The sequence below is a fragment of the Sus scrofa genome, chromosome 12, assembly GCF_054392235.1.
Source record: "Sus scrofa isolate SSC_HxYL_T2T_F1_AM1 chromosome 12, Sscrofa_HxYL_maternal_Yorkshire_Landrace_v2.0, whole genome shotgun sequence".
Lineage (NCBI taxonomy): Eukaryota > Metazoa > Chordata > Mammalia > Artiodactyla > Suidae > Sus > Sus scrofa.
In genome coordinates this window covers 49,950,718-49,965,067 of record NC_139394.1, presented here as the reverse complement: position 1 = coordinate 49,965,067, position 14,350 = coordinate 49,950,718, and the positions used below count along the sequence as shown (strand labels likewise).

Below are 14,350 nucleotides of genomic sequence, written 5' to 3'. Positions count from 1 at the left end.
TTATAGGATAATTAATGTAGAGTCACTTGAGTTTCTATACAAATATACAATAAACTATCAAAAAAAAAGAAATTAAAAAAAACAATTGTATCTATAATTACATAAAAAAAAATACCTAGGAATAAATCTAACTAAGGAAATAAAAGACCTGTTCTCTGAAGACTATAAGATATTGGTAAAAGAAACTGAAGATGAGACAAGTAAACAAAAAGATGTATTTACTCATAGACTAGAAGAATTAATACTGTTAAAATGTCGATACTACTCATGGCAATCTACAGAGTCAATGCAATCCCTATCAAAATACCTATAGCATTTTTCACATAACTAGACCAAATTATTCTAAAACTAGTAAGGACACGTAAGACTCCAAATAGCCAAAACAATATTAAGAAGAACAACGCTAAAGGTATCACACTCCCTGATTTCGAAATCTGAAAAGAGTATACTGGCACAAAATACCACAAAGATCAAGAGAAAAGAATAGAAACCCCAGAAATAACTGACATTTATTTGCTTAAGTAATCCATGACAAAAGAAGCAAGAATATACAATGGGGAAAAGACAGCCTCTTTAATTAATGACATTGAGAAAACTGGATAGCTACAGACAGAAGAATCAAGTTGGACTACCTTCTTACACCACATACAAAAATAAACTCAAAATGGATTAGAGACTTATATGTAAGACCTGAAACTTTAAACTACTACAAGAAAACATAGGTAGTACACTCTGATACCAATCTTAGCAATTTTTCAAATATGTCTCCTTGGGCAAGAGAAACAAAAGAAAAAAATAAGCAAATGGGGCTACGTCAAACTAAAAAGCTTTTGCATGAGGAAGAAAACTGTCAAACTGTTAGAAAGCTTGGTTATAAAGCCAGTGTTCATTGGCCATCTACTAACATCATGTTGGTTCTATTTAGGGTATTGGAAACTAAAAGAAGGCTTATCTTCTGGCAATCTAGAGATAGGAGTCCTTTTGGACATCTGACTCTTTGGTTTGGTTTCAAATACTTATTATGATACCAGTCCCTGATTAGCTTGTCTGAAGACAATCAGCAATGCTGAAGTATTTTTAAATTTAAGAACTCCTGATTCTATCAATTTAAACTTTAAATCTGAAATGCATAGTAATCTTTCCACCTTCACTGCCACAGTCTAGTCTGAGCTCTCAGCATTTATTTCCAATTACAAAATCTTCATAATTACCCTTTTTAAAATTTTTTTGGCACATGCCAATCTTTCTTCCTCACTGCTACAAAAATAAACTTTCCATATCACAAATGGAAATATAATTTTTCTGTTGCACTTCAGTGGTTCCTTAAAGACTTCAGACTAGAGCTTACACTTCGCAGTATTTTCCAAGGGCTTCAGGAGCCCTTGCTTAACTTTCCTTTCTTTTTGTCTTTTTATCTTTTGTTGTTGTTGTTTTTTGCTATTTCTTGGGCCGCTCCCGCGGCATATGGCGGTTCCCAGGTTAGGGGTTGAATCGGAGCTGTAGCCACCGGCCTACGCCAGAGCCACAGCAACGCAGGATCCGAGCCTCGTCTGCGACCTACACCACAGCTCACGGCAATGCCGGATCCTTAACCCACTGAGCAAGGGCAGGGACCGAACCTGCAACCTCATGGTTCCTAGTCGGATTCGTTAATCACTGCGCCACGACGGGAACTCCATCTTTTTGTCTTTTTTTTTTAAGCACCGCACCCACAGCATATGGAGATTCCCAGGCAAGGGGTCCAATCAGAGCTGTAGCTGCCAGCCTATGCCACAGCCACATCAATACTGGATCCAAGACGCGTCTGTGACCTATACTGCTGCTCAGAGCAACACCGGATACTTAACCCACAGAGTGAGGCAAGGATCAAACCCACATCCTCATGGTTACTAGTCAGGTTCATTATCACTGAGCCACAACAGGAACTCCTTGTCTTTTCTTTTTATCTTTCTCTGATCACATCCTCAGTTCTCACTACAACCTTAACTCAAACATACCTACTTCAGTCACATTTCAACAAAGACAACTAACAAGTTCTAGATTTTGGATAATGCTATTTTATTTTATTTTACTTTATTTTATTGTCTTTTTAGGGCCATACCTGCAGCACATGGGAGTTCCCAGGCTAGGAGTCGAATTGGCAGCTGCCAGCCTATACCACAGCCACAGCAACTTGGGATCTGAGCTGCATCTGTGACCTACATTGCAGCTCACGGTAACACCAGATCCTTAACACACTGAGTAAGGCCAGGGATCAAACCTGTGTCCTCATGGATACTAGTCAGGTTCGTTGCTGCTGAGCCACAATGTGAACTCTGATAATGCAATTTTATAAGTTTTATTTAAAATTTTTATATCATTGATTTTTGCCAATATGTGACTAATTTTTGCGATTTAATCAAAGAAAAAGGACAATAATATTTTCTCCACTGGATAGATCTAATGAACAGGTCTAAAGAAGAGAGAAAACATACTTTCTACTGAAATATGCTTTTCAATATCAACAATGCAAGACCGGAGTTCCCATCGCGGTGCAGTGGTTAACGAATCCGACTAGGAACCATGAGGTTGCAGGTTCGGTCCCTGCCCTTGCTCAGTGGGTTAACGATCCGGCGTTGCCGTGAGCTCTGGTGTAGGTTGCAGACGCGGCTCGGATCCCGTGTTGCTGTGCTGTGGCTCTGGCGTAGGCTGGCAGCTACAGCTCCGATTAGACCCCTAGCCTGGGAAACTCCAAATGCCGCAGGAGCGGCCCAAGAAATAGCAACAACAATAACAACAACAAAAACACAAAAAAGACAAAAAAAAAAAGCATCAATATTGCAAATGACATAAGTGAGCCATCTTTCCTAAGTATAAGACAATTTTTCAGCAGCCCAAGAAATGGCAAAAAAAAACAAAAAACAAAAAACAAAGCAAGACCAACTGCTTCAAAACCACATACCTTTAAAAAAGGATATATGAAAAGTCAATGTAAGTACAAATAATATCAAACCTCAATCAAGGGAAATTTCATCACTAATTTTCTATCCCAGAAGCCCAAACAACGAAGCAGTCAATATAGTAAAACAACTGTATGAAACTATTGAGAACAACAAATGTAGGCAAGGCTTTAGAGACTAGAAGCTTTAAGAGAAGAACATTATCCAAAGGGAGCTGTATATTTACTCCAGCTTCATCCCTTAACTTGTGGTATATAGGAAAAGAGAGTCCAAGGAGGAAGATGGGCTGAGGAGACAGACACCAGAGACAGGAGCGTCCAAGATGTCTGGAAGTTAAAAGGCACAATCATGGCTTAAGAAGATGTGGTGTGTACACAGGTGTGTGTACACACACACACACACAGGAATATTACTCAGCCATAAAAAATAAAGAATGCCATTTGCAGCAACAAGGATGGACCTAGATATCCTACTAGGTGAAGTGAGTCAGACAAAGACAAATATTATATGATATCACTTAAATGTGGAATCTAAGAAATAATACAGATGAATCTACATCCAAAACAGAAACAGATTCATGGACATATAAAACAAATTTATGGTTACCAAAGGCGAAAGGGAGGCAGGGAGGAATAAATTAGGAGTATGGGATTAATATATATAAACTACTATAGATAAAACAGATAAGAATTTACTACATAGTACAGGGAACTATATCAAGTATCTTATAATAGTGCATCATGGAAAATGATCCGAAAAAATATATAATTGAATCACTCTGCTTGTACACCTGAAACTAAAACAATATTGTAAATCAATTATACCACAATTTTTAAAAGGTTACTATATTGGGGAAAAAAAGGGCACAATCACAGAAGGTGCTGAAAAGAGGCTCAAGAATCTGTGAATTCTCCTCAAAGTAAAGAGTCATCTACAGCAGTTCCCGTCATGGCTCAGTGGTTAACGAATCCGACTAGGAACCATGAGGTTGAGGGTTCGATCCCTGCCCTTGCTCAGTGGGTTAACGATCTGGCGTTGCCGTGAGCTGTGGTGTAGGTTGCAGACGCGGCTCAGATCCCGCGTTGCTATGGCTCTGGCGTAGGCTGGTGGCTACAGCTCCGATTCAACCCCTAGCCTGGGAACCTCCATATGCCGCGGGAGCGGCCCAAGAAATAGCAACAACAACAACAACAACAACAAACAAATAAAAAAAAGAGTCAACTACAAGTATGTACTGCCTAAGACTCCCAGAAACCCAAAAGAAAATGGCAGTTAGAAGACTAGTGATAAGCAGAGCTTTCAGAAGACAAAAAGTGCTGGAGAGATGGAGGTTGGAATTCAAACCCAATCAAAATGTTGGATCTTTGATAAACATTCAAAACAGTCAGTTGGGATTCTAGAAGAGCCATGGTTTAAGAATAACAGCCAAGGCCTAGCAATAAGGACAAAACTAACATCAACTACCTCTAACAAAGCCTTAGGCTCAAGGTGACTCACTAGTATATTATCAGCTTGACAAAAGAAAACACAACTATCTTTGAAGAAAAATAATACTATCCAAAACATCTACAAATCCTCTTCTATAATCAAGAGCAACCAATCAAAAATTTAAGGCATGCTAAAAAATGAACCAAATATTGAAAAAGAAAAAAAAAACCCTGTAAACATAAACAGACTCAGGAGTTCCCACTGTGGCTCAGTAGGTTAAGAACCCAACCCATGAGGATGCAGGTTGGATCCCTGGCCTCACTCATTGGGTTAAGGATCTGATGTTGCCACAAGCTGTGATGAGGTCAAAAATGCAGCACAGTAACTGCAGCTCTGATCTGACCCCTAGCCTGGGAATTCCAGATGCTTTGGGTACAGTCATGGGAAAAAAAAAAAAAAAAAAAACAAACCAGCACAATAAATAGACTCAATGGGACTTAAGTATTGGGGTTACCTAACAGTCTTAAAAAAGAAAAAAGGGGGAATCAAATGGACATTTTAGAAGTAAAATGGGGAGTTCCTGTCATGGCGCAGTGGTTAACGAATCTGACTTGGAACCATGAGGTTGCGGTTCGGTTCCTGACCTTGCTCAGTGGGTTAGTGATCCGGCATTGCCGTGAGCTGTGGTGTAGGTCGCAGATGCGGCTCGGATCCCCCGTTGCTGTGGCTCTGCCGTAGGCTGGCGGCTACAGCTCCTATTAGACCCCTAGCCTGGGAACCTCCCATATGCCGCGTGAGCGGCCCAAGAAATGGCAAAAAGATAAAAAAAAAAAAAAGTAAAATGTATGAGAAAAATATCACAAAAAAACATGATAAAGTTTAAATGCTATAAGGTTTTTACACTTAGAGGTGGTAAAAATGCTCATTTAAGTTAACTATAGTAAGTCAAGAATATGTACTATAATCTCTAGGGTAATGATTAAAATAATAATAAAAGAATGCATAACCAAAAGGTTAATATGGGAAAAAAATATATCAATCATATCTTTATTTGTTGTCATTTGATGTTCTGACATCTGTGGTCTCACTAACAGGAAAAGACTGTCCTCCCAGAGCTAGTTAATTCTGAGAGAAAGCAAACATGTCTTTCATATATAAACCACCAATCAGGAGCACATATATCCAAGGACCTCCCACTCTGGGCCCCTATACTCAATTCTAATCACCACAGGGCCAAGAGCCAACAGCTAGGGACAGCTCCTATCCCCCAGAGCCTGCTGAAATTATTTAAAGTAGTTCATCTTAAACTTGCTTATCCGTTTCACTTGTTTCTTCCCAGAAACCATAATAAGGCTCTCACCCATGTTTTTTCTCTTGCTTCCTCACTGACACCAATACTCTCCCAAACAGGCTACTTAGGAATGGCATGCCCTCTTCTCCTGGGATATGTGAGTATAATAAACTATCTTTTCAATGGCAGCTATTACCTGATCTGTTGGCCTTTCCATACCTGACTTATAACTTATTTTAAAACAAAAAACCAGAGTTCCCTGGTGGTCTAGTGGTTCAGGATTTGGCACTGTCACTATTGTGGCTCAGGTTCAATCCCTGGCCTGGGAACTTCCGCATGCCATGGATGCAGCCAAAACACAAAACAAAAAAAACCCAACAAACACTTGATTAATTCCAAAAGATTGCAAGAATAAGGACTAAAGGAAGAACATAGAGGATAAAATAGAAATCAAATAGGAAAACAACAGACTTATGCCCAACTATATTAGTAATAGCATCAAATATAAATGGGCAAAACACTCCATTTAAAACAAAGATGAGGAGGTCCCGTCGTGGCTCAGTGGTTAAAGAATCCGACTAGGAACCATGAGGTTGCGGGTTCGATCCCTGCCCTTACTCAGTGAGTTAAGGACCTGGCATTGCTGTGAGCTGTGGTGTAGGTCTCAGACACAGCTCGGATCCCGCGTTGCTGTGGCTCTGGCGTAGGCCGGCGGCTATAGCTCCAATTCGACCCCTAGCCTGGGAATCTCCATATGCCACAGGAGTAGCCCCAAGAAATGGCAAAACAGACAAAAAAAAAAAAACCCCAAAAAACAAAGATGAGGTAGAGGAAAAGCTCCTTGACACTGGTCTTGGCAGCAATTTTCTGGATATGATACTCAAAGCACAAGTAACAAAAGCAAAAATAAATAGGTGGAACTGCATGTTAAAAAAACTTCTCCACAGCAAAAGAAACAATCAACAAAATGAAAAGACAATTTATGGAACAGAAGAAAATATCTGTAAATCATATGTCTGATAAGAGGTTAATATCCAAAATATATAAAGAACTCATAAAACAAAAACTTAATTAAAAAAAAAATATGCCAAAGACCTGAACAGACATTCTTTCAAAGAAGGCATACAGTACAGGAGTTCCCCTCATGGTGCAACAGAAACCTCGAACCATGAGGTTACAGGTTCGATCCCTGGCCTTGCTCAGTGGGTTAAGGATTCAGTGTTGCCGTGAGCTATGGGGTAGGTCGAAAACACGGCTTGGATCTGGCATTGCTGCTGTTATTGCTGTGTAGGATGGCGGCTACAGCTCTGATTAGACCCCAAGCCTGGGAATCTCCATATGCCACAGGTGAGGCCCTAAAAAGAAAAAAAAAAAAAAAAAGAAGAAGAAGAAGGCATACAAACTGTCAACAGGCATGTGAAAAGGTCTTTCATATATATCACTAATCATCAGGGAAATGCAAATCAAAACCACAATGAGGTATTACCTCACACCTGTCAGATAGGCTAATATGAAAAAGACAAGTGGGGAGTTCCCACTGTGGCGTAGTGGTGTTAAGAATCCTTGTAAGGATCTGAAGCAGAATGGGCTTGATATCCAGCCTGGTCCAGCGAGTTAAGGATCCAGCATTGCCACATAGGTCACAGCTGTGGCTCAGATTCAATCTCTGGCCTGGGAACTTCCATGTGCCATGGGTTCAGCAAAAAAAAGAAAGAGGAAAGGAGGGAAAAAGGGAAAGAAGGAGGAAGAGATGGAGAGAGCAAGAAAGAGGAAGGGAGGGAGGAAGGAAGGAAGAAACAAGTGGTAACAAGTGTTGGCAAGAGTGTGCAGAGAATCCCTGTGCACTGTTGGTGGGAATATAAACTGGTACAGCCACTATGGGAAACAGTATGGAGGCTCCTCAAAAAATGAAAAATAGAACTACCATATGATCCAGCAGTCCTACTTCTGAATATATACCCAAAAGAACTGGAATCAGGAACTGGAAGAGATATATGCACCTCCATGTGCATTATAGCATTATTCACAATAGTCAAGATATGGAAACAACCAAATCTTGAACTGTCCATCAAAGGATGAAGAGATTACGAAGATGTGGTGTGTGTCCACACAAACAACAGAATGTTATTCTATTAATCCTACAAACTCACTAAAAGAAATCCCAACTTTCAAAAAATGGGCAAAATATCTGAACAAAGATAAGTGAATGGCCAATAAATCTATGAAAAAGAACTCAATATCACCAATCACTGGGGAAATGTATATTAAAACTTAACTGAAATACCATTACATACCCATTAGAAGAAACTCAAATTAAAATGACTGTCAATACCTATTGCTGGTAAAGATACAGAACAAACAGATTTCTCAAACACTGTAGATGGGAGTGTAAAATTTCTACTTCTCAGTGAAAAAGTCTGGCAACTGGCCAGAAAACTAAGCATACACCTGCCCCTATGATCCAACAACTCCATTTAGGTATTTACTTAAAAGAAATTAAAAACTGAGTTCACAAAAAGAATAGTAAGTCGAAAGATTTTAAATAAAAAAAAAGTCATTAAAAAAAAGGTTAATAAAGATTCAACACAGCAAGAAGATATAACAATTATAAACATTACAGGAGTTCCCATCGAATCCAACTAGGAACCATGAAGCTGCGGGTTCGATCCCTGGTCATGAGCTGTGGTCACAGACGTGGCTCAGATCTGGCATTGCTGTGGCTCTGATTAGACCCTAGCCTGGGAACCTCCATAGGGCAGTTTGACTCTAAAAAAAAAAAAGACAAAAACAAAAACCCCAAAAACAAAACAAAACAACAACAACAACAAAAATTACCCACCTACGGACAGATCATTAAATATAGACAGTTCTACAGTAACGGCTGGAAATGTCAATACCCCATTCATAATAATGGAGAGAATAACTCGACAGAAGGTAAAAAAAAATAGAGAACTTAGGGGTTCCTATTGTGGCTCAGCAGGTTACAAACCCAACTAGCATCCATCAAGATGCAAATTCAATCCCTGGCCTTGTTCAGTGGGTTAAAGATCCAGCATTGCCATAAGTTGTGGTATAGGTTGTAGGCACAGCTCAGATTCCATGTTGCTGTGGCTGTGGCCGACAACTATAATAACTCTGATTCGACCCCTAGCCTGGGTACTTACGTATGCCGCAGGTGTGGCCCTAAAAAGCAAAAAAAGAAAAAAAGAAAAGAAAATAGAGGACTTAACACAATAAACCAACCAGATCTAATAGAATACATATTCTATACACAATAGTAGAACACATTCTTCTTAAGTGCATATGGGTCATTTTCCTGGACAAACCGTATGTTATGCCAAAAATCAAGTCTCAATAGATTAAAGAAGATAGATATCATACAAAGAATATTCTCTAACTTCAATGGGATAAAGTCAGAAATCAATAACAAAAATTTACAAAATTGTAAAAATTAAACAGCACACTTTAAACAATGTATTGAAGAAGTCACAAGGGCTATTAGAAATATTGAGAGTTGAAAGACAACGAAAATACTCCTGCTGTATAGCACAAGGAACTATATCTAGTCACTTGTGATGGAACATGATGGAGGATAATTTAAAAAAAGAATAACTGGCTCACTTTGTTGTATGACTGGCTCATTGTGCTGTATAGTAGAAATTGAGAGAACAAAGGTAAACCAATTGTAATGGAAAAAATAAAAAATCACTAAAAAAAATACGACATGCCCAAACTTAGGAAACAAATGAAAGAGGTTGCTCTGGAGGAAATTTATAGCTATAAAAACATTAAAAAATAAGAGAGCTCTCTAACAACCCAAACCTTACAACTTAAGAAACCAGAAAAGGGAGTTCCTGTTGTGGTGCAGTGGAAACAAACCTGACTAGTATTCATGAGGATTCAGGTTAAATCCCTGGCCTCGCTCAGTGGGTTAAGGATCTGGCATTGCTGTGAGCTGTGGTGTAGGTTGCAGACATGGCTCGGATCCCACGTTGCTGGGGCTATGGTGTAGGTTGGCAGCTGTAACTCTGATTTGATTCAACCCCTGGCCTGGGAATTTCCATATGCCAAGGTGTGGCCCTAAAAAGGAAGGAAGGAAGGAAGGGAGGGAGGGAGGAAGGAAACGAGAAAAACAAACTAAACCCAAACTAAACTCTCTAGCAGAAGAGAGAAAATAAAGATTAGAGCAGAGATAAACGAAAGAACTGAAAAACAGAAAAATCAATGAGACCTAAAGTTGGTTCTTCAAAAGGATTAATTTAGCTACATGGACTAAGAAAAAAAGAGAGAAGACTCTCAAACTACTAAAACTGAAATGAAAGTGGCAATACTACTACTGATCTACAGAAATAAACAGGACTATAAATAACTGAATGCTAGCAAATTAGACAAAATGGGCAAATGCCAAAACCCCCAAAACCTACCAACATTTGAAGATAAAAAACAGAATGGTATTACTTACTGTAACAAGCAAAGAGACTGAATAATCAAAAACTGCCCAACAAAGAAAAACTGTAGATCCACTGGGCTCTTAAATGGGCCAAAGAACTTAACAGAAACCTTACCAAAAAAGATAAATAAGCAAATAGGCATATGTAAAGATGGTCCACATCATATATTATCAGGGAAATGGAAACTAAAATAACAATGAGATAATGCTACACATCAGTTAGAATGGCCAAAATCTGGAACACTGATAGCACCAAAGGCTAGTGAGGATATGGAACAATAGGAACTCTCATTCACTGCTGGAGGGGATGCAAAATAGTCTGGCAGCTTCCTACAAAATTACCATATTCTTACTTACTAAGCAAGAGCACTTGATATTATTTGCTTAAAGGAGTGAAAATATATCCATACAAAAACCTGTATACAGAGTTTTATTAAGGGCAGTGAAAATACTCCATATGACAGCATAATGTCATTATAACATTTGTCCAAACCCAAAGAATGTACAACACCAAGAGTAAACCCTGATATAAACTATGGTGAGTAGGATATGTCAATGTAGGTTCATTAGAACATTGTACATTGAACAATATAAATCATTACTGAATGTAATTTTAAAAGACCTAAATAAATGTTTAGAAAGCCATCTCATGTTCATGGACGGTAAGACTACTTGTTAGGATACCAATACTACCACACATATTCTAGAGATTTAAATAACGCCTGTCAAAATTCCGACAGGTTTTTTTTCACAGAAATAGAAGTTAGTCTTTAAATTCATATGGAATTGCAAGGGGCCCCAAATAGCCAAAACTGTTCTTAAAAAGAGTAACAAAGTTATTCCTGATCTAAAACCCACTACAAAGCTATAATAATCAAAATAGTGTGGTACTAGCATAAAGACAAATGGAATAGAACTGAGAGTTCACAAATAAATTTATACAGTATAGCCAAATGATTTGAAAAGGACATTAAGATAAACCAAAGCAGAAAGAAGAGCCTCTTCAACAGATAGACAATTGGATTTCCATATGCAAGAGAATGTAGTTGGACCTCTACCACACAACATATTAACTCAAAATGGATCAATTATCTAAACAGAAGAGTTAAGACCATGAAATTCTTAGAAGAAAACATAGGGATAAATCTTTGGGTTTTAATGAATTCTTAGACAACACACCAAAAGCTTGAGTATCAGAAGAAAAATATAGATAAATTGGATTTCATTCAAAGTTAATCCTTCTGTTTATCAAATGACATTATCAAGAAAGTGAAAAGATTAACCCCACAGAATGGGAGTAAATACGTGCAAATCATGTATACAATAATTTAATATTCAGAATATTTAAAGAACCATTATAACTCAAAGAGACAAACAACCCAAATATTAAAAAGGGCAAAGGACTTGAATACATTTCACCAAATAAGATACACAAATGGCCAATAAGCACATGAAAGCGGTTCAACGTAAGTCATCAGAGAAATGCAAATCAAAACCACAAGATATTACTTCAGATCCTGTAGGATGGCTAAGAGGCAGTTGAACACAAGAGTAATTTGAACAATGGTACACTGCTGATGGAAACGGAAATGTTGCATCTACTATGGCACAGTTTGGCAGTTCCTTGATAAGTTAAACACAGAATTACTGTGTGATCCAGTATTTTCACTTCTAGGTACATACTCAAATTTGAAAACAGGGACTCAAACAGAAACTTGTACACCAATATTCACTATAGCATTTATTCTCAACAGCCAAAAGGTGGACATAATCTAGTGTCTATCAACAGATAAATGGATAAATAAACCATGGTATATACAAGCAATGGAATATTATTTAGCTATAAAAAGGAATGAAGTACAGATACATGCTACAACTTGAAAGACCCACCAAGTCATTATGCTATACAGTATGCTAATTGAAATAAGCCATATATGAAAATACTAATACTGAATGATTCCACTTACATGAAATAGCTAGACTAGGCTAATTCATAGAGACAATCAGATTCGAGGTTACCAGGGTCTGGGTGGAGGGATAAACGAAGAAGTTACTGCTAAGAGATACAGAATTTCTTCCAGTTTGGGATGATAAAAAAGTTCTGAAAATCGATAGTGGTAATGTCACAATGTACGACATTGTTGAGTATAATTAGTGCCACAAATTATACACTTAAAGGTGGTTAAAATGGCAAATCTCATGGGTTTTTTTAGAATAAAATATATACACACACAAGAAAAAAAAGACTTTGATACGTATCTTTCAGCCAAATAATAATAATCCTAGATTTCCACAACACTAAAATTCACTCTGTATGAAACTTTACAAAGACAATGTTCTGCAAAACTTAATTCTATAGCAATGTAAGTCATATGACTTCTAGAAACAATGTACCAAAAATTCTTAACATTAAGTCAAAGTAAAATATTCTTCCCCACTTTTCCCATAATCCAAGAAATTCAATAAATAAAACTATCTTGATATTATACACACAACTTATGCAAGTGACTATAAAAGGGGACTAAGGCATATATCTCTTTATATTATTGTTTTTAATTTTGCCAGGACTAAATTTTAAGTAAATGCTGGCCAATTAAGACATTAAGCCCTTAGCACTTACAAAATACACTGCTCCAAAGCTTCCATGGCCAATTTCTCTGAGATCTGTGAAGAGCTTCTCTGGATCTTCTTTGAAGAAGAGCTCTGCAATTTCAGGGTCCTTCAGGCTGCCCGCACGGTTAGTTGATGGCATCCTGCTGGGCAATCAGCTATCTGACTCTAATTTTATACTGCTATCCCAATCCTTGGTTCATCTGTATGAATGAAGCCACGCTGGCATAAACTATTGCAGAGAAATAAGAAAAGAAAAAAAAATCAGGAAAAGCAAAGACTGCTAAGAATAATTAGTATAAGATCATTTTCTGATAGCATATATAAAATTATCTCAGACTTAAAAATTTCACTGAAAAGGGAAAATTGTGATCTACTACTGCAGTAGTTCCTAAATCTGGCTCATCATCACAATCACCTGTAGTGCTTTAAAAATACAAGATTTGCATATACATACTTACCATACATATACAAATTAAATAAATCTATCTTGAAAGGTTATCTGGTCCTTATCTAACTCTGATATAGTGAGGTGACTGGCAGAAGAGATAACAGAACATACAGACTATTAAAAACATGCATGACAACTTAAGACGTACTTATAGCAGGTTTCTAACAACAGGAAGATTCCCATCTATTAATGATATTCAAATATAAGAAAATACACAAAGGGAGTTCCCGTCGTGGCGCAGTGGTTAACAAATCTGACTAGGAACCATGAGGTTGTGGGTTCGATCCCTGCCCTTGCTCAGTGGGTTAACGATCCGGCGTTGCCATGAGCTGTGGTGTAGGTTGCAGACGCGGCTCGGATCCGGGATCCCGCTGTTGCTGTGGCTCTGGCCACAGGTGGTTACAGCTCCGATTCGACCCCTAGCCTGGGAACCTCCATATGCCACAGGAGCGGCCCAAGAAATGGCAAAAAAAAAAAAAGAAAATACACAAAGGATGTAACTCAGTAAATCGCCTTCCTTTTCCTTTCAGATATCATATGTCAGTGTTTAAACAACTCTTAACACAGACATTCCAAAGAAAAATGCAATGGGATAAAGTAATGAATTTAACACAGACAACAGCTTTCCCTGTAAATCTGATTCACGTTAAAATATGGCCTTTATCAAATCTACTTGATTAAATAAAACATTACAGATAACCAATAAATTACCTGGTGGTTTTACTATCAGTTCCTTTATATCAGCTTGCCCAGTTTAAAAAAAAAACAAATTTCTGTCATAATTGAGAAGCTTCAGAACCTCAGTTCTGGAATGAAACTACCTGGGTATGAAACCTGGCAACACTATTTAGAAGCTGTGAACTTGAATACCCTTATTTTCCTAATCTGTAAAATGAAAATAATGTCCTACCTCATATAATTGGTTGTGAAAGTTAAATGAGGTAACAAATAAGCATAGATTAGTATTCAGGCATAGTGAGCACTACATTAAATGTTACCTATTTATAACCTAAATTCACCAATTAAAAAGCCTCCAAAATTGATTTTTTTTTAAATTTGTCTCCTAATTGATTTTACTAGACTCTATAGTCAATCCTCCTCCATGTCATACAACTTCTAAGCAGGTAACCACTTATGGCATTTTTAGTGAAGTCCACTGAACCAATCTTAATTCTTGCTAG

General features: G+C 37.8%; 1 protein-coding gene across 1 annotated transcript in view; it reads right to left on the bottom strand.

The window, feature by feature from the left end:
• Positions 1 to 14,350, bottom strand: part of TAOK1 (TAO kinase 1) — a 150,846-nt gene that overhangs the window by 88,212 nt on the left and 48,284 nt on the right. The window contains exon 2 of the mRNA XM_003483075.5: positions 12,729 to 12,950. Within this exon, the coding sequence (XP_003483123.1) occupies positions 12,729 to 12,860 (132 nt within the window). The 5' untranslated portion in view covers positions 12,861 to 12,950. The remainder of the gene's footprint in view (positions 1 to 12,728; positions 12,951 to 14,350) is intronic.